Below are 21,990 nucleotides of genomic sequence, written 5' to 3' on the forward strand. Positions count from 1 at the left end.
AAACAACGGTTATGCAATCAACTACTAACTCCTGTGTGTATCATGTGACTAAAACAGACAGAAAACTAAACATGGAATGCCTAAAAGCACTGTTTTTGTCGTACAATGCCATAACTATTGATGTAAGAACTGAAGTGTTTCTGGTTATTATCAAGAAAACATGGAAAATGGCTAGATATCATCATCTTAAATTAAACTCTTGTGAGCTATTTTTGTTGTTATCATTATATTTGTCCAAACAAATGTACAATTTAGTGTTACCAGGCATTAAAATGAACAAGAAATTGAAAAAACAAGGGTGGTCTAATAATTTTTTCCGTGAATTTAAGCTTATGTTGACCTCCATCCATGCATTTTCTGAACCGTTTAATCATCATAATGGTCATGAGGGGTGTTTCCAATCTGTCTTAGTAACAACTTGCACTGTTGTTATGTTTTTCTTTGTGAAATTAAGCTGCTCTTTGGGTTGTTTCTTCCTCTTCACCATCACTCCTTATTGTCCAGTGGTGCAATAACATATTTGAGATGTGCAACTTAAAACACTATAAAAGTAAATATACAAAAAATAAAAAACCCTGACAGGTACAGAGGTAAGCAGTTGTGATAGATCAGAAGTGGTTGTCAGCTGGAACTGGTTCTTGATTCCAACCCCTACTCCTCTAGCCTGTATTCCTTTGTGTTGTTTTTATGTAATTCTTGCCTTGCTATATTGTACGTTCAGTTTAAATCACCAGTATGCGTTAACATCACCTTACCTTTGTTGCATTTATTCTATTCAAGTCATATCTGTTTATGTCTGGCTTTCAAAGCAAGTCACTGAGTTTACACAAGCCCTGCTAAACAGCTTCCTGTTTTATTGACAGCCCATTAAGCCGGTGCCCATGATGATGAGGTTGTATGGCTTTATGGGCTTGTGTACACTTACACAATGAAAAAAAAATGCTACTCATTAGGCAAAAACTACTGAGGGGGAGTGGGATGTATCGGCCTGTGTTTGCTTGGAATGTGGGTGTGAGTCAAAGGACAGAGACAAAGAGAGAACATGACAGCTCAGGGGAAGACAAGGACATACAAATTGAGACAGAGTCACACATGTAGAGAAAGAAGGACACTCAAGACAACGTCACAATACGACTTGGCTGCCATTCATTTGACCAATTTCCCTTGACAGTTGTGAGCACTTAACCCTACAGAGGAGATAAACTGTGTGCACGAATACATGTGCACTCACACACACACAGAAAAACCTTTTAGTTACTTGAATTAATAAGCCCCAAAGCAAGCTATGGACAGTCTGACAGAGAAAATGGTCCAATTACTTGTATCACACAGAGTGCGTTTAGAGCTCAGAATGTCTGCGAGTCTGAAGGGGATTGGAGGAAAAAATACAGAAATCCAATCATTGCAGTTTCATCCTGCATTCACAGTTGCTTTGTTTCCATTTAATGCTTCGGTGTGACAGAAGTCATGACAAAAGACTGGTGGCGTAAGTTTAACAGCAGCTTTTATGAGCTGCGCACGCTTCTAGCAGTATCGATACACAACAGGTAACCTTGAAAATGTACGTTAACTGCAAAATGTCACAAACTATCATGCCTGAGCTCAGAGGGTGGAGAAAAAGCGTGCCAGGACAACCGGTGGCATCTTGAAAGAGTGTAGCTTTAGCGCAGCTGTACACTAACCTCTAATAAACTGGACATATTCCAAGCAACAAAAACACACAGTAGAAATAGAGGAGAGGAGCATAAGAATCTGAGCAGAGAGAGAGAGATACTGAAAAAACCCCAACAAATTGTGACTTTTTCTTACATGTTTACCCTTCTTTTCATGTTGCTCCATCCCAGCTTTTAATGTTTCCTTTCCCTCTCCCTCCTTTCTATTTCAAGACACCTTATATGTTCTGACTGTCACTGCATTCACTGTAAGTATTATTACTCCTCCTTCACTCTCTTTTCCTGCTTCACTTTCAACCATGTCCTCAAACATTATTTTGACTTTCTCTGTGGCTCCTTCTCCCCTTCCCTCGCCATAATTATCCCTCTATCTTGCCTTCTTTGCAATCTCTTTTTAGTTCCCAACCTCTATTTACATGAATAAATAAATATGTGTGTCAATAAAAGGCTCTCTGCGAGCTGGAACAGCCTGTGAGGCAGAAGCCTATTATTTTTTGTCAACAACATCAAGCAGATTCATAGGAGAGATTTGTTTCGCTCTGCAATATTTCAACATATGGGCACATGAATCAGGAATTACAATAGAACTTGACACTTTTCCTCCTTCTTTCTCATTTCCATCTGTTCTCATCAGTTACAGTTCAAATGACAAATTCATTGACCCAAAACACATGCATAAACAGAGGTCAGCTTCCACTCACCTCGTTGCACCAACATGGTGACCTCACTGCCTTTGGGACACTTGCTGAGCAGATCAACCACCTGGTTGTGAGACATGGTCTGCACGTTTCTCTTGTTGACTTCTACAATGATGTCACCCTCCTTGAGACCACGGCATCGAGGGTAGTCCACGATCTGCTTCACTCTCTGCCCTCCACCTCCAGGACTGTCGGCGATGGTGAAGCCGAAGCCCTTGTCTCCTTTCTCCATGTGTACAGTGATGAGCTCCGGCTGTGTGGCGATGGAAGACGCCAGGGTGACCACATCGCTGTAGCCGTGCTGTGACGAGGTGTCGGAGGCCACCTCTGTCGAGGGGCTGTGGGGTCGGGGGATGCCGTTGAGCGGTGCAGCGCCGTTGGCTGAGCCGTTGTTGTTATTCTGACTGCCGTGGCTGGACGGCGAGTCATAGCTATTGGAGGCCTCCTGGCCATTGACGATTATGGGCTCTTTGTTGTCAAGAATGGCCACTGAGGTAACCAGGCTGGTGTTTGGGTCATCTGGGTCAAAAGGCAGTGGGTAGCCACGGCACAGCTCCAGGTTGACCATGGAGCCAATTGGGATAGACTGGAAAATCTTCACGACTTGGGCGTGGGTGTAGCCTAACACGCATATGTCGTTGACGCTCACTATCACGTCACCTTAGATGCAGAGAGGGGCAGCAAGTTAGTTGGATTTTATTACACTGGTCAACAACAAATTTATTGTTTAAGTTTTTTAAACTGATTTAGGATAATTTTGGTGTGCTGAATCCAAAAATCACATTAATTTTGCTCAATCAGGTCAACTTTCTGAACTATGCTACATATTGGCTTTTTAACATTTTTGCTTACATTTATGGGCATTTTCACATCATATGATAAAAAATTCTTTCATATTTCTTGCAATAAATAGTAATAAATAGTAATAGTAATAAATAGTAATTGTAATAAATAGTTCTGAAGATTTTACTTTTGCCAATTTATGATTAATGGTTTTTTTAATATTACAGGCGAATGAAATGGCTTCGACTAGAAGATCTTGCAAAAATAAGCCTGACGTATTCTGCTACCTCTGCGGTGAATACACCATTGTACCTAACAGGAATCCTGTTAGAAAATGATTTTTTTTCTCTTAAAACCTATTTTGGGTGAGAACTATATAAAAAATCAACTGATAAAGTCACAAAAATGTAATCAATTTTGTGAGAAGATCAAATTTTTCAAAATCAAATTAGCAAAAAAAACCTGACCTGATTGAGAAAAACAGATGTCATTTTTGGATTTAGCGGTGCAAAATGGTCCTAATTCAGTTGAAAAAACCTGGACAACTTGCAAAAAACATTTTTTTGTAACCCAGTGTTATCAATGAGAATGAAATTTTTCCTTCTATGAGAGCAACCTTTATAGTAAGTCAGGACAGACATTAATATTCCATCGACTAGTTATTTAAATTAACTCCATATGTCAAGTAGGATATCTAAAAATGTTTTTTTTTTTTTTTTTGAGAGTCTAAAGAGTGACCATGAGGAGGTGAAATGCAAACTTTGTAAGCAAAGCATTACGTATAAATGTTTAACTTAATGTGCCTTTCTCTCTATTGGGCCATTCTGTACACTTCTACTGTGTTGAAGTAAATAAAAAAAAAGAAAAGAAAAAAAAGGTTAAAACAGTTTCCTGGCTAGGTATTGCAAGACATTCAGAATTAATATTGCTTTTGCAGGTGTCATTAAGAAGTGGCTCACTGTGCTGTTGTATTTTTATGTAATGTAACACAATATGAAAAATATTACCAATAACATTTTCCACTTTTGCTACTCAAACCATTTCTCTGACTTCTCCACCAAAAATATGCATCCTTAAATAATCCAATCAATATCCCAATCATCATCTCTAATATTTCTCTAAATAAAAACAGTGATCCAACCTGTCTCCATCTTGCCGTCCAGTGCTGCAGGCCCATCCAAAACCAGACTCTTTATCTGCAGGAACTCGTCTGGCTCGTCTCCTCCCACAACGGTGAAACCAAACCCTCTGCGACTCTTTTTCAGCTTGGTATTGATGAAAGTCCCCTTGAGTTCAGATCGGTTCCGAGTAAAGAAAGGCTTCCCTCCTGGTCACACATATACACGCATATAACTCAGTTTGGACACAGTTTTGATAGCAGCACTGAAGGAATCAAAATAGGTTTAACTTCTGTCTACACATCACTTAAGGTAACCAAACTCTTCTGCTCACTACTAATGACTTGGTATATTTAGGCTTTACTGAAATGCTTTCTGCCACTAGCTTGAGAAAAGCACATTTTAAACTCCTTGTCTGTGGCTATATTGGCTGGTAAGAAAAGCTGATGAATATGATACTTGCACAGGCTCTCATGTGGATACTGTAGCTGCGTTGACTGAGGCAATATTGATTTCTTAAAAGTGCATTGAGTTCCAAACTGCCATTAAACCGCCTGTACATGGTGCAGTTGAAACGTCAATTCAACAAAAAGCAGTTAAGTTGGTACATTTTCTGAAAATTGAATTTTAAATAATTCTAGCCCAGCTTCCTGATTGGCCACTATTCAGAGACATTTTCACATGAAACAATACTGACATCAAATGCATCAAAAGATAAAATGGCAAAAAAAAATAAATAGAGCCTGATCCACCAACAAAACCCACCTGTCTTTTTGCATTAGCAGTGAGGGTTTGATTAAACATAGAAATCTAAATGAAACAGGACTCTTCACAGAACAATCAATCTTTATCCAATTATTCAACCTTTTTTTCTTTTTTTTTCATATTGTGATTACAGAGGGAGAAAGATGTGAGATGAAATCAGTCCAAATTTTAAAAAAATAAATAAATAAACGAGGCATTCGCTGTTGAGAACAAGAGAAAGAGAGGTGAGCTTGTATTGTTTATTAACTGAAGACTCTATATAACTGAAAAGATTAAAAAAGATTACTCCACATGTTCTAGACAAATAAAAGGTGAATCTGAGAATGACTATGAAAAATGACATGGAGATAGTATGCATTAAGTGGGGAGGACCACAGAGGAATGTGTGCCGAGTGACCTGCAGTAGAACATTAGGTTATGGCAGTACTACAGTTTATTCATTCCATGAAAAATGCATTACCCTTGCAGTCAGTTTGGTGTCCTTGTATTTGTAGTGTTATGTACCGTGTGTATATGTGTGTTTTTTGTGCGCTATGTCTTTGAATAGCATTTTTCAGAACAGAGGAGATGTAACAAAACTGCAAGCTGAAATGGCGGCTTTATCCACAAGGGATCCAGAGATGTGAGAACAGACCAGGAAGCAAGAGAAACATGAAAGCAGGGAGTTAGATAAAGAGATTTCAAATGACGCCTCTCTCTCTGGAGGAATGTCAAGGCTTAGGACAGTAGAGAACAGCGAAGTCGGAATAGGTTGGGAAGGGGCAAAAGGAAGAGTAGAATAGAAAGACGGAAAGGTGGACAGCACTAGCGACTGAAACAAAGCTGAGACATGGCGGGAAAAAAAAGCCAAAAAACGAGACGGTGAGCCATAAAATAAAGAGATCGATGAGGGAATAGGAAAAGGCGGCTGACGGAGCAGCAAGGGAGAGTTCCAGGGATTGTGCTAATTACATGAGCTGCTGGTGGGAGGCTGGTATAAAAAGAGCTGGCAGCCAGAATAAGGTGACATAGCATGGCTAGACACTGTGTCTGTGGCGCCAAATGATCGTAAAATCCACAAAAAGGAACAGTTTAACAACAGGTCGCTGATGTAAACACAACTGTATATAAACTAAATCTGGCAGAGCTTTGTCTTTTCTATACACTTACTACCTCCAGTGCTTTCTTGAAATAATCTACTGTACATATAAAATGAACTGAATTTCACTTTTTAAGATTTATATAATGAAACTTCTACGGAGAAATAACTTTATAGTGTCAATTCATAACCGGTCCTCCGTCAAGAAAACCCAAACATGGCCTGGGGCACTGGTGCAGAAAAACAAACTACACTGTAAGAGCTGAATTCTGTTTAACTTATAATAAGTCGCTCTGGGTAGCATGGCTGTAAAAAAGTAATGAGTTATCCTGTTTTCATGAGATTTTCCAGACTGTTAAGGACGAGCACTTACGTTTTTGTCCCATTGCATTGGGCACCGTAGGGGCTGTCTGAGGGTCCCTGTAGGTCTCCTGGTGGTTGGCAGCATAGCTAGCCAGCGGAGCCCCTGCCAACGTCGAATCTTCAATCCATTCTGCAACAGCAAAAGTAACATACTCTCTAGATGGGGTCTGGACAGGTGCACAGCTGCCCTACTTGAGGAAGAAACCAGGGCATAGGGCTCTGGGACAACATGGCCTACTGTGCCGAGTTTGGGACGAAGCCAATTAGTTTCATACGAAGCTAGAAAAATGGTGAGGTAAAGCAAGGAATAAAAATGTATACTGAAAAAGCCCTGGTGTTTCTTAGTGTGAACTGAAATGATTGAAACCTTCCACAGAGCAAGTAAAGTAGAAGAATATTTAAAAATTTAACAAGGACTCTACAGTTTTAGAGTAGTTTTACTTTTCTTTTGCTGTTCGTACATCTAGGCGGACAGTGTCGCTCAAACTTTTCTCGCCGTTTTTTTTTTTTTTTTTTAACATGTCTTATCATTTACTTACTGAATAAAATCCCTGTGATCACCGCACAGGTTTGGTTTACAGTCTTCATTTATATTCTTAACAGTTTAATAGAATCAATACAAAAGTTCAAAAAGTGGCTAAAAACCCCGCTTGCTAGTACTGAGTTTTTTTAAGCAGAGGTTGAGCTTTCAGACAGGAGAGGGGTCAGGAGGTAATCGAGTGAAATCAAACGATTTCTGCTGAGTGAGCAGAAGGTCGAGAGTGATTGGAGGGGTTCTGTGTGAGCCCGGCTTGCATTTACAATTAACCGTTGACTTGAAACCTTGTGCAGATGTGTAAGGTTAAGGACAGGCCGCAGGATGAGCAGTGAAAGCTAAAGTCATCTTGAGGAATACGACGTCATTAGCGTTATTACCGGCACTTTGTGGGATTTAATGACATCTAGTGGCAAGGTTGCAGACTGTAACCAATTAAATAGCCCTCACAACACCCTCCTCTATGAAGCAAATATGAAAATATATGGTGAACACAAAAAAAAATCTCCAAGTCTTTGCCCGTAGATGTATCCTCCTTCTTTGGAAGCCACCTAAACCTCCAGCAGAAGATGCCTGGATAACAGACGTAACATCTTTCTTGAAACTGGAAAAGATCAAATTTTCTCTCAGAGGATCAACCGAGAAATTTTACATTACATGGAAGCCTTTTCCTCTCTTACTTTGAAAAAACATCTATAGAAAACATAACAGAATAGAATAGCTATAACACTCGTGGGGTGGGGGGGTACTACTTTTCTTTTTTTTTTTTTTAAGTTTAAGTTTTTGTTTGTTGTCTTTTCTTTTTAAAGTTGTAAAACATTAAGTTTTCTGTTTGTGGACAAATTAATTTGTTTTATCAACAATGGAATCCTTTTTTCTCTACTGTCAACAAGAGTGTCCTGCTGTCTCCTATGTCCTTTTGATGGAGAAATTTGTTATTATTTGTTAGTATACATTATATTAACTCTTAATTAGCCCTGAACATTGTAAAGAGGAGTAGATAATATTATTTATTTTGTTGCTGATGTTTGGTTTTTTGTTGTTGTTGTTGTTGTTTTCTTTTTTTTTCTCTTTTTTGTATGTTTAATAGGTCTGTGGGTTTGCTGTACACTTAGTTTTTTTTTGTTTTGTTTTGTATTGTGTTTCTGTGGTTCCTTATGTCTAAGTACATGTTTATGTAAATGTAAAATTTAAAATAATAATAAAAAATAAAATAAATAAATAATAATAAAAAAAAGTTTTTGTTTGTTGTTAGTTGGTTTGTGGAAAACTGGAAAATTGGACATGCTTATACCTGTGCTGAGGGGTTATGTATACTGAAAATGTGTCCTAATAAAAAGATTATAAAAAAAAAAAAAAAAAAAAAATCTCAAAATCTAATGTTTTTGTTTTCTGAGAAAATGTGCAAAATGGTGGACACTGGAAGATCTGCTTCCTATATGAATATAAACAGATAATTCTAAGACGCTGAAAAAACAGTAATGCTAATTTCCATGTGATTGTACACGAACGGAAACATATTAATGAATATTACGATCAATCTCTGCTATAAATCCTAAAGGTTGTACTTTCAATCAACACAAATAACCAAGAAGGCTCTTCAGCTGTCAGATCATTCTCATTTGAAGCCAAACTTACCTGTGTTCAACTTTAAAGAGAAGCTTTTAAGTTATTACCACAAACAAGCACCCGAAGGCAACACGATAAACAGAAATTAACTTCAAAAGGGCTGCTCGGTGCAGCCGCAAATAATAGTTATGCCTTTATGGAAGAGCACTTAGCAAATTATAAAGTAGCAGCAGGCAACATCAAGAACCACTGTAGCCATAACTGGTATAAAAACAGATACAATCGCACACACAAGACCAGAACATAGACATATCAGCCACACACATGAATAGAAAGAAAGAAAATGACGCCCTTGGTAGGGGCTTGTGAACGAACCTCGGATGTAGCGCTCACCTTCGGGCGGCTGCTGGCTTTGGGGCTGAGGCTGTTGAGGCTGCTGTTGCTCCAGCTGCCTGCGCCTCTTAGCCTCCAGCACTGGATTCTCATACTGGGTCTTCCTGTTGATATGACTTTAGGAGGGTGTAAGGTAAGACGAGAGTAAAAAGGTTGGGGGATGAGAGAATGAGGAGCAGGGGGGGATGTAAAGAAGCAGAAAAATGAAAAATAGGGATAGAAAATAGGATGTAGGACAAGAAATAAACATCAGCAGGAAAGTGGAGTACAGCAGGATGGGGAGATAGACACAGGAGGGTGGATAAAGCACCGGGAAAGGGAGGGGATGACATAGTAATAGGTTTCAGTTAATACACATGCATCTGTACTTGCACAGGATCCCCCTCTCTGAGACATGCATTGCACAATCGCACTCACAAATCACTTCAAATCTACTCAACAGAAGCGACGACTTAATTCACATGAAGTATCTGTCACATCACATACAAACACAGGAGGCTTTCTGCAAATTAAAGACATTACATTATACCTTAACTGAATGAAACCGTGAATAATGTATATTTGAGAAAATACTGCTGGGACAAAGTGGGGAAAAAAAAAAAATAGAAATGCTACTGCCTCAAGCCCCCAGGTGTTGCTTTGAACAACATCAAAAAACATGAAACATATTTGTATTAATGCTTAAGGCCCAGGGGCTTTAAACAAGATGAGATGAACACATGCAACACACGAGCACACCCATTCACTGCATGTTCTTCCAAATGATAATGACACAAACAAAATGGCCTACATTTTCCACTTCACAAAGGACCAAAATAGATGGAGTGAAATCTGGATGTGTTACATTCTGTGACATCTTGAAGCAGAACCGTACACACATTACAGCTGCCACTGTTTATTCAAAGGTCAAAAGTTCCCTGGATGCATTTGTGTTTATGTACAAGATTTTATTTTACAAAACCTATGTGCAGTGTCACCTGGTGCATTTGCATATGAGGTGTTCATGTGTAGTGATGTGATGTTTTTCATGTATGTGCACCACTTACTCAACATAGTAGACCCCATACACTGGATCGTCTATTTTTTCCCATCCTGGCGGAAGTTCTAAAAGAAGAAAATGAAGAAAAAAAAAAAAAAAGATAGTAACACTGACAGAAGAAAAGAGGGAAACTCAAGGCTGTGAAGTTGCTGGAGGCCATGTACTGAGCCATTAGAGGCAAGGCCAGAAGAAACCTTTTTGCCTTGCCATTGTGTGTGCCTGTCAGGCAGTCTCCAGGGCCAGACTGACTCAACAGCTTCACAGGCTGTCCCCCCTTGTCCCCTCACGCTGCTGACATTTCCACACATCAGATAAGAACAGAGGTAGACCCCCTTGGGCAGAGAGGGATGGATGAATGAAGAGACGGCGAGATGAAAGGAGGGAAGGGGAGGGGTCGTGAGGGAGGGAACGAAGGAGGGAGGGTAATCAGGACGAGAAAACTAAACGGAGAAATTAGTGAACGCGAAGATGGGGAAGGGAGGAGGAACTTAAACACGGGTTAAATGAGGTTAAAGGTTTGTGTGTGACTATGTGCTGTATTTTTGCCAAGTAAACTCTGAGTTTTCTTTTGCTTCACTCTCATCCATCGTCTCATACAAATGATGAACAGTCTGAGGAAGATAACAAAGAAGCACATTTCCAATTTATCTAATCTGGAAATTACTGAAAAGACATTTGTCCTTGGGTGAAGACCAGAGCACTGAGCCTGTTTCCTATTAAGTTTCAATCATTACCAGTATTAGGGAGGACCGAATACTTACAGCAGTGGTTCCCAACCTTTTCTGGCTCGTGATCCCATTTTAATGTCACAAATTTCTGGCAACCCCAGACATTCAAAACTGAGACTTTTTTTTTTTTTGCTAAAATTAATTTGTTTTTGATCATGTAATAGTTTGTTATACTATGTTGCCAATGAACATTCATTTTAGACAACATTTAGTCTATATAATGTATATTATTATGGACGGAGGCAGAAAAGCCAGGTGTAGATTACTGCACAAAGTGAGAATTTTATTTTCCTTGGTCAGGATATGTACAGTCAGTCCAGCTTGGATTTACAAGGCTGACAATTAATACTGAACAAACAAGAACTCAAACTATGAATTATGAAAGAGCTGCAGCATCTGAAACTGACCACAATGAACATTTGAAAGATAAACAGTACCACAGTGCAGTGCAGTTCAGTTTCAGCTTCAGAGTTTGTCTTTTGTGGATTGGGATTGTCTCTGTCAACTCACCATATTTTTTATTAGTAAGTTTTGTTTTGTTTTTTTTGTTTTTATCAATACTACAAATTTCAAGTGACCCCATTTGAATTCCAGGCGACCCCACACGGGGTTCCGATCTCAAGGTTGAAAAACACTGACTTACAGTATAAATGGAATCTGTAACAGTTACTGAGGAAAAATTCAACTAAATGACAAAATACTGGTGATTTTACCTCAAAATACTGTTTTTGGTAAAAACTTATGAGTAGAATGGTTTATAAGGAACTCCCTCCACATCAAAACAGGCTCCATTCGTTTGGCAGTACGCCGTGTTGTTTTCGATTGGTTAGCTTGTTTCATCTAGCATCACATGATATCTACAAATCAATGTACACCTGAGTCAGCGGCGCCTGGCCGACCATGTCATCAGTATTGTATAGTATGGTATGTACTTTATGATATACTGAATACTCGTATATTACATCAGAATTGTCATCACCATGTGCACATGCACTATAGTTCCACTGCAGGTCAAGCAAAGCGCATCATGCTGCAATATTTTTCCTTATTGCTACAAATGTAAAAGCCATGCTGTCATTTCCCTCTACAAGAAAAGCCTGTCATTAGATTGTGACTATACTGTTGCTAGTGAGTGAGTGAGATCTGTGAACAAGGAGAACCAAAACTAACATCTAATTCTTGTATGTTTTTATATTGTGGTTGGAAAACAGATGAGTGTTAAAAACAAAACAAAACTAAACAAAAAAAAAAAAAAACAAGTGGTGCCAAGCACAATAAACCCCGCCCCTCGTACAAGTTGTAGCTTATTTTAACATCAGTCCAGCTGATGTCATTATGTCCATGCATGCGCTGATGTCAGCATATGAATTGCTTCTACATATTTACCAAGTTTGAAGTAAATTGAAACAAAATTGATGTTTTTACAGACATGTGAAATGTCGTCCATTATAAGTAAATGAGAGGAAAAAAAGGAGCTAAAAAATTCATTAAAAAATTTAACTTGACCTGCTTTTCCCAAAATGTAATGAGATCAATTCTGCATCACTGGCAATCTACAAACCAAACTTGGTATGAATTCAAACAATAGTTTTGCTGCTGGAGTGTTAACAAACAAACTGAAAAAAAACAAAACAAAAAAAAACAAAACAAAAAAACAAAAAAAAAAAACAACATTACCCCTTGCCTCCTCTTCGGGGGTGGGGTAATAATCCAATATTGTGCAGCCAGACTGAATAGTGTTGTGAGGTTTACACTACCTGGTTTAGGTATTTAAGACTTTCCAGTTAAAACATTTAATATAAAAGTAATCAAAAAGTATAAATTCTAGTAATTTATATGACTTTTAACTCTATAATTACTCTGCCTACATTAAATCTTACATGTTTTGACAGGGTAACTTGTAATCGAACATATTACATTTCAGAAGTAACCTTCACACCACCGCTCTTTGCATAATTCACTGTTTTGTGTGCGTCAACAGCAGGCCTCTCTTCATCTTTGCTCGCTGCTCTGTGATCTATCATAGCACCTTGACTTGACTGAACACCTACTTCATTTGAGAAGATGGTACCGACAGCAGCCATTTACTCATAGCGGTGACAGCATGTATCTACTGGTGCAAACACTTTTACCACTCTGACAGAAACCCACGGCTGAGACCAAATCCAACATAATCAACTCTGATTAGAAAGAGATATGGACATGACTGGGCTCACTTTACCACCACGTAATTGCTCCATGGTTCAATCTTTCTGTATTTCTGTGGTGTTATCGGAAATGATAGCGTGATGCCCTTATGTTTAACAGAACCATCTGATTCTGCTCTATAGTCCAATTACAGCAGCAATGAATATTGGCTGGCCTCCACATACATAATGTCAGAAGCTTCTAATTGGCTACAAACACAGATTGCCCAATAATCCTCTTCTACGATGTATCAGTTTTACATATTATTACCCTCGTCCAATTATGCTTAGCCCCGTGTGCGAGTGGATGGTAATTATAATCATCCAACTTGGAGAGCCTCCCTCTGTTTTCTAATGAGGAGAACCCTTGGATGGAGTGGAATCAGCAGCAGATGCAATAAAAAGCAGGACGGAGAGATTGAATTTTTCTGTATAGCGTACAGATGACAGGTTGAAATGCTTTTTGACCAGGAGCAATGGCTTGTAAGTGAAACAGATTTAAATGGAGAGACGTCAATTTCATGCTCGTATGATACTCAAGGTTGATACTATTGCATATTTTTACCACCCGCTAAACGAAGCTAATGCAAAAAGCAGAAGAAGTAAAAGAGGAATGCAAGGTTATAGACTTAGTGTTGTTGTACAGGGTGAAGGCACAAAGCAGGCATGGTGAATTATGATTCAGATGTTTTCAACTGGAACGTTAAATGGAATGCAGTCCCGCCTCGCCTCGCGCAAAATTTTAATCACCCACTTGATTTCACACTGCACTAGTTCTGCTCCTGGAGGAGCACCTGCGTGTGTGGTGACTGAGTGTGTGTGAGAGGAGCCACCATGTATAATGGTATACATTTCACTGTGGGGAAGTGCAGATTGGAATGACAAAGACAAAAAAAAATCATCTGTCACTCATCAGCTTCAGTTTTCCTTCACGCCCGGCTTTGATCTTCCTCCACATATACCGTGTTTTCTGAATTCAATGGGAACTCAGGCGTGATGAATTACATGTTTAACTTTGCATCTCATTCTCTGGATGCTTCTATTGATTTCTCTTGTATAAGCATGTGCTGCTCTGTATGTGTGTCCACCTGTGAGCTGACATTCATAAAATGCTGGAGTCTGCTACTCCTCAGAGAAATGAAGTTAATTGCATTTTTGCCCACCTGTATTGGATTGTGCAGATCGATAGTTATTGAACATATCATCCAGTGGACGGCTGTCTTAAAGACATGGGACTGATCTAATCTTATCATCATAAATTAGCTGCTGTTTAGGATGCTTCGCTGTGGAAGCTGCTAACAAGACTCAAGCCAAGTAGACACCAAAAACTCTGCTGTTATTTCATCCTGCTGTTTTTTCATGGTAAAGTGTTGCCTAAAGCTACAGAAAAAGTGGCATTCAAGGGTATCAATCTGTGAATGAGTCACAACATTAACTTTTTTGACCTTATGTTATTAAAAATATTGATGACAGGAACTAATAATATAAATTACGTTTGACCTTCGGTCTAATTAAAAACTTTCAAATCCTTTTTATGGAACTTAAAAGATATGGATTAGATAAAATATATGGGAAGAATAATACATGGATGCATGTGATATTTTAATTTAATGCTATATTTCATTAGTTTGAGGTCATGTCAAAGGATATTGATCATATTAATCATTAAGGGACACTATATTTATTAATCTGATCTGAGTCTTGTCTAATGGAATGACATTTATTACCAGTGCATAATAGTGCGGGGACAGTCTCTAGACATCATTTATCCTGGCACAAGTGGGTGCGGCGCTGTGTCTGATAGGCTAGTTACTGTGCTGATGGACCTTGGGAAAAAAGGCCTTTGCCTGTCTGGCTCAGGCAGACACCCATTAGGCAATCATCATTCTAACAATCTTCCTCAGATCAGCCCTCATCTCTTTGGTATGAAACGATGGCCTGCTGATGTGTGACTGTGTGCGTCTGGCTGGCGGCATGTGGTAGGTGAAAGGAAGAGAATGAGGCAGAATTTATTTGTGACACTTATGATCAAGAGATCAGAGATGTCTGGCCACAATCTGCGACTGTTTGATAATAAGCAAAGGTACATACTGAGAGGGGGATAGCTAAAAGGTCAAGTCTCTAACAGTGCGGCATAACAATGCATTTCTACATGATTAGACAGTCATTGTCACAGTCATCTCTCACCAACTGTCATCGCCTCAACATGACTCTATATGAGGCGCTGTGTGTTGTTACCGTCGGCTCTGCATGTGAATATGTATGTGCATTATAAACAGTTGTGGCTCTATTTTAAAGTTTTCCGGCGCTGAAACTTTTTAATTGTGAGAAAGTAATGTGATGGAATGGCGCTGTGAATATTGGACACAATATAAAAGATGACAGAAGTACTCACCTAAATCATTGTCCAGCTCCTCTGTATGTACCCCTTCTACTCAGCGGGATGGACAGCACAGAGCAAGGGGATTGATGTTGAATGAGGAAGAGAGAGAAAAGGACAAGTCTGTGAAATCAGTCACATGTAACGTCTACATGTGGCCACTGGGTGGCAAGAGTTAATCAAAGCCGAAGCTTCAGCCTCATATTTACAAGGCATTTTTCTTCAAACATGATAGAATCTCTGTGATTTATTTAAGACAAAATTGGAGATGAGGTTTAGAAGAATTTTTCTTGTGTGTGTTAGAGTAAATAGCTTTTTCTTGGTCTGTACAGATGTGTAATGCATGTGTGAGTAGGCAGGAAGCTTCAGGATACAACAGGAGAGGAAGTATATTTACGATAAATTATGCAAATGGTGTTGTCAGTTCTTTGGTTCTGATAAAAAGCTGAAGGAAACATCATAGCAGCAGTGCCACCCAAAAACAGCTCAACACTGACCCAACACTGACACCTATGGGTTACTGGGGGAATCACTACTCTGCATGGATTTTTTTTTTTTCCCCCATCAAAACACATGTTGTGAACTTACTGGTGAAAAGAACTTAATCTTGTAACAAAACAGCACTAAAGAGCAGCAGTGCGAACACTTCTCTCCCATTAAGAGCTATTCTTGTACTAAAATAGCAAGTCTTTAAGCTACAATCTGATGGAAATGGCCGAGGGACGCAGCATCCAAATTTAACATGTATGTAATCAGACAGGTCTCCATTCAAACACACAAACGTACCGTCGTCTTCACATTCCTCCAGGGGTTTCTGAGGCTTATCCAGGCACCGAGGGTCTATCCACGACGTGGTCTTTGTATTGTGGCTAAAAAGAACAGACAAACCTATAAGGAATACTGGGAATATGTTACATTTATCAACAATACAGTATATTGTGTGGTAGAGTGAGTGAGTGAGTGAGTGAGTGAGTGAGTGAGTGAGTGAGTGAGTGAGTGAGTGAGTGAGTGAGTGAGTGAATGAATGCCTCATATCATATAAATGCAACACTGGATTATTGAATTGTATGGTGTGATCGTTTTAAATGATGCATATTTATATTGTACTGCAGCCCAACCAGGGACTGGAGTTGAGAATTAGCACTAGCTATAAACTCTATATGCATCACATCAGCTGCAACTATATTTGACTGCACTGTCCCTGTCAAATAAATAAATAAATAAATAGATAGATAGATAGATAGATAGATAGATAGATAGATAGATAGATAGATAGATAGATAGATAGATAGATAGATAGATAGATAGATAGATAGATAGATAGATAGATAGATAGATAGATAGATAGATAGATAGATAGATAGATAGATAGATAGATAGATAGATAGATAAGATGTTTTAATATGTTGGTGAGATTTTAACCCATAAAGACCCAGTGCTACTTTCATTGCAGTTGCCGAATGATTTTTTTTTCTTTATTTCTACCTTTTTTAACTGATTTATCACCAATTTTTTTTATAACATTATCCATTGTATTTTGCATTTTGTGGTGTAAATCATGTATTTTCCTATATGTAATTCCCATATCATGTAGATGTTTATGAAAACTCTGAGTACATTCAAAGTTAATTATATCAAACCAGAGAAAAACGAAGAAAAAGTGACTTTTTCAGCAAAGATATCAACGACTGGATGTAAAAACAAGTGTGTCCATCCACTGTCACAGATCAAACTCTATGGGTTTTGCTGGTGAATCAATGTTGTAGAAGATGACGGTGTTTCCATGGTAACTACGGAGCCTCTGAACATCCAAATGGGTCATATCTGATGACCATGAAAAGATGATAAACTGTATTTTACGCTAATTATTTACATGTATTGATAGGATTAGTGGATCAATAGGTTTATATCTGTAGATGATTTGTGTTGACAGTGACTGTTTGGGTCTTTATGGGTTAAAGTTGTATGACAGAGTATTTATTTCTATAATTTACATTTATTTCAACCAAAAAAGAAAAAAAAAATTTAAAACATTGTGAGCAGATGCAGGGGACTGAGAGATTGTCATGGCTATAACCTGAGTTTATTGAAAGTGATTTAGCATCAGTATTAAAAAGAAAAACCTACTACAAAGAACCACTCCAAAATAATGTTAGTGAAGAGCTTTTCTACTATGAACCTTTAGAAAACTGGTGCTTTTAGATAGAAGTTCTCATATAAAAACTCTGAACTTTGTCTAGGCTTCGATAAGAGAATTCTTCAAGGTTATAGAAGCTATTACACTCATACTCAAATGGGTATTACCTAAAAAAATAAAAATCTATCAAAATTGTCTTCATTTGTTTTGTATCCCATGTTTTTTTTCCTCAAGCATATGAGACAGAATTGATGGCAAATAACTGAACATATGATACTGTATGAAAATGTGTACCATAACCCAATGCACTTTCTACATTATGCCTCATAACATCATTTATAATGTCCTGGTTCAATCAAATGTAAAGCAGGATCTATTAAAACAAATATACCATTCTATTTTAAGTCATGGGTTGCTTCCCTATCACAATATCTGTCAAAATAATCCTTTTTTTTTTTGCTCTATACAACACATGACAGCAAATGTTGCATAATGATACCACGATAATGTCTAATCCCATAAACAGGATGTGGACTAATGTCAAATTTGGCGTAAAATAGTACGGGAAATATCAAGTGAAATTAAGTCTCAACCATCAAAAACAATGTGTGACATCTGGTCAAAAAAATTTAATTACAATAATCTATACCAATCTTATATTTTTGGGTAGGTAATTACTTATATTTTCAGGAAAATGTATTTTGAAATGAGAAAAAAATTGTGAAAAAAATTTTTGAGGAGTTTTATGAGTGTGAATGTTTGGAAAGTGACAAAGTTTCTGCCGTCATTCTGGGTTCATTTTATAAACTCTCATAAATAAACTACATTTATTCCAAATACATTGATATTTGACTACTATATTATTTATGTCATATTCTAAACATAGTGTTTAAAATTAATACATGCATATATCTCTGCAAAATTAATTTGAATATAATGTTAAGATTATTTGTATGTTGTAAATATTGTAGAAAAAAAAAAGTATGATATTGATAATTGAAATAAAAATGGTTTAATTTGATTTTTACTTTTGTTGCCCATCTGTGACGTTTTTGGCTTTATCCATCCATGACGCTGCCATTTGTCACAACTCTTGCTATTTAGGTATGATAAAATATTTTTTTTCCTCTAAACCAATTATTAGGTTGTAAAATAGTGGGCTTAATTCAGTGGTTCCCAACCTTTTTTGGCTCGTGACCCCATTTTAACATCACAAATTTCTGGTGACCCCAGACATTCAAAACTGAGACTTTTTTTTTTTGCTAAAATTAATTTGTTTTTGATCATGTAATAGTTTGCTATACTATGTTGCAAATGAACATTAAATTTTAGATGACATTTAGTCTATATAATGTATATTATTATGGACGGAGGCAGAAAAGCCAGGTGTAGATTACTGCACAAAGTGAGAATTTGATTTTCCTTGGTCAGGATATGTACAGTCAGTCCAGCTTGGATTTACAAGGCTGACAATTAATACTGAACAAACAAGAACTCAGACTATGAATTATGAAAGAGCTGCAGCATCTGAAACCGACCACAATGAACATTTGACAGATAAACAGAACCACAGTGCTTCAGTTTCAGCTTCAGTTTGTCATGTCTTTTATGGATTGGGATTGTCTCTGTCAACTCAACATATATTTTTTATTAGAAAGTTTTTTTTGTTTGTTTTTACTAGAAATTTCAGGTGACCCTACATGGGGTCCTGACCCCAAGGTTGAAAAACACTGACTTAAGGTATACACTGAATACATTTTAGGATGAAAACATCATAGGAACTTCACTTTGGAGAACTTTGTAATTCTTGCAAAAAAAAAGATGTTAATTTTTCATCCATCCATGACACAGTAGTTTTTGATATTTTTCATTTAAAAATATTTGAAACTAAATTTTGCCCTTTGAGTATGTTTACGATGGCATTTAGACCTTTCCAATTATGTGCAGTATTTGTCTTAAACTTGTCTGATTCAGAAGTTATGAATCAAAAAGTAGTGGGCTGTCCATCTGTGACGCCCTTGACTTCACCCTTTAGCAAGATTAAAAAAAAAGACACTACAATATCTTCAAAAATAAACATATAGTGGTAACATTTTAGTCATAGTTTGCTGCGTATTATGCAAAAATTTTATTATGCAAAAATTTTGATATTTTTCATTTAAAAATATTTGAAACTAAATTTTGCCCTTTGAGTATGTTTACGATGGCATTTAGACCTTTCCAATTATGTGCAATATTTGTCTTAAACTTGTCTGATTCAAAAGTTATGAATCAAAAAGTGGTGGGCTGTCCATCTGTGATGCCCTTGACCTCACCCTTTAGCAAGATTAAAAAAAAAGACACTACAATATCTTCAAAAATAAACATATAGTGGTAATGTTTTGGTCGAAGTTTGCTGCGTATTATGCAAAAAATACAACAGAATGCATAAAACTGATGTTTGAAGTGAATTCTGATGCTCACTCTATGAAGTAGACCTCTCCATTCTCGGTGTAGGCCATCTCCCAGTTATCCGGCAGAGGTCCCAGTGGGTCCTCTGGGGGAGGATGGCTCAGGTGAGGGTGTGTCTGCTGTGTGCTCTCCGTGGTGGCCGTTGGTGAGGGGGTCGTCCCAGCGTAGGACGGGTCACTCTGGCGGGGGGCAAAGGGTCGCACCGAGTGATGAATCTCGTCTAATTCACTTGAGTCTCCTTGATGATGGAAGACAGACAAACACAGAGTGGTGTTAATGGAACTGCAGAGGAAGGAGGAGAACACCTGCAGACACAATGTTCAGCTGAGAAGGAATATGAGTGACCTAACGTTTGTTATTCTCCGGGAACAACTGCTGATCCTTTTGGTGACTACATTGGTCCTTAGTTTTTTTTGTGTTTATTTTCAGTGACAAGGAACAAAACAGGACTAGATACTGTACAAGTTTTCCTGGATTTGTAACAAAATAGAAAAAAATACTTATGATAAAGGGATGAAAATATAATGAGGTAAAGAGTCCATTTGTAAATGAGTCCAGTGGAATGAACTACCTTTGCACAACAGGCAAGCAGACTCCATTTTTAAAACCTGTCTTCAAACATATTTGGCTTTTAACTCAGAGTGAGACGTTGGCTTTTATTGTTTTAATGTGTAATTTACATTTACATTTATGCATGTGGCAGACGCTTTTTTCCAAAGCGACTTACAGGGGAAAACCAATCAAATCAATCAATCAAATTTTATTTATATAGCACCAGATCACAACAAAAAGTTATCTCATGACACTTTATATATAGAGTTGGTCAAAAACAGACTCTAAGCCAATTCACAGAAACCCAACAGAATCCTGTTTTTTGTAATTACTGTTATTGTTTTTTATTAATTCTTTTATTACCTCCGCCAAGGAGGTTATGTTTTTGCCAGCGTTGGTTTGTCTGTCTGTCTGTCTGTCCGTGTCCAAGATAACTCAAAAAGTTATGGACGGATTTGGATGAAAATTTCAGGAAATGTTGATACTGGCACAAGGAACAAATGATTAAATTTTGGTGGTGATCGGGGTGGGGGTGGGGGGGGGCAATCTGCCTTGGCAGAGGTCTGCGCTCTCCGAGTGCTTTTCTAGTGTTTTATTTGTTTTTATGTCTGTGCGCAGAACTTTGGCCAACTGTGCTTTAGAAATAAGTCATTGAATGTCTCACAGGTACTGTTAAAAAGGTCAGGGGTAATGTGGGTACAATGTTCTATCTGAGGTCATTTTACATCACAGTACAGGGTTCCTACAGGTTTCTATGAGTGAAATTTAAGACTGTTTAAGACTACTTAGAACAGAATCTGGGGTGACACGCATGACTAACGGCTGCATGTGTGTTTGGCTGAATGTTCTGTTATTATTTGTCACCGGGGGCTGCAAAGTTAATGATAATTTGTTCCTATTGTCAGTATAAATTATCACGTTGGAATGGGTGGAACTAAGTCGATTAACGTTACTTTCTTTGCAGTTTGGACATTTAACAGACACATTTAAACACAATACAACAAGCAAGTTTATGGCAACGTAACTTAAGACCTACCGCATCAAATTTAATACCTTTTAAAGACCTTTTTTAAGGTATTAAATGCAGATTTGTAAATTCAAGACTTATTAAAACCCTGCGGGAACCCTGCAGTAACAATACATCAATGGCCAAAAAACAAAACCTCCTATCTGCAAATTTTTAGATTTTGAGTTTTCACATTAAACCTAGTATACCTAGTATGTATTGTTAACACATAATATAGAAAGAGAGTCTGAGAACAGTAGAATATGCTTGGATATATTTAACAAAGACCATACTATAATAAAACTACAAGTTTTTTTTGTTTCCTGAAAAAAGTGATTTTTTCAGTTAGGAGGTTTTGTATTCTGGCCATCGATATGTATATCACAATGTAGAAACTGTTCAGTAAAACCTGTGAACAAATGGTTTAAAATAATCATTGTCTACTGTACTTTGTAGCTCCAATGCACAAAAGAATGACTTTGTTCACTTTCTTCTGTTTTTATTTTTTTTCTAATTAACCATCAGCACCCATGTGG

At 37.7% G+C, this 21,990-nt stretch overlaps 1 protein-coding gene across 1 annotated transcript in view; it reads right to left on the reverse strand.

The window, feature by feature from the left end:
* magi1b (membrane associated guanylate kinase, WW and PDZ domain containing 1b) overlaps positions 1–21,990 on the reverse strand; it is a 253,867-nt gene that overhangs the window by 40,780 nt on the left and 191,097 nt on the right. The window contains 8 exon segments of the mRNA XM_030134044.1: positions 2,375–3,031; positions 4,296–4,481; positions 6,489–6,608; positions 8,976–9,091; positions 10,022–10,079; positions 15,324–15,359; positions 16,095–16,177; positions 19,909–20,134. Of these exon segments, the coding sequence (XP_029989904.1) occupies positions 2,375–3,031; positions 4,296–4,481; positions 6,489–6,608; positions 8,976–9,091; positions 10,022–10,079; positions 15,324–15,359; positions 16,095–16,177; positions 19,909–20,134 (1,482 nt within the window).

This window comes from Sphaeramia orbicularis, chromosome 5, assembly GCF_902148855.1.
Source record: "Sphaeramia orbicularis chromosome 5, fSphaOr1.1, whole genome shotgun sequence".
NCBI classification, from domain to species: Eukaryota; Metazoa; Chordata; class Actinopteri; order Kurtiformes; family Apogonidae; genus Sphaeramia; species Sphaeramia orbicularis.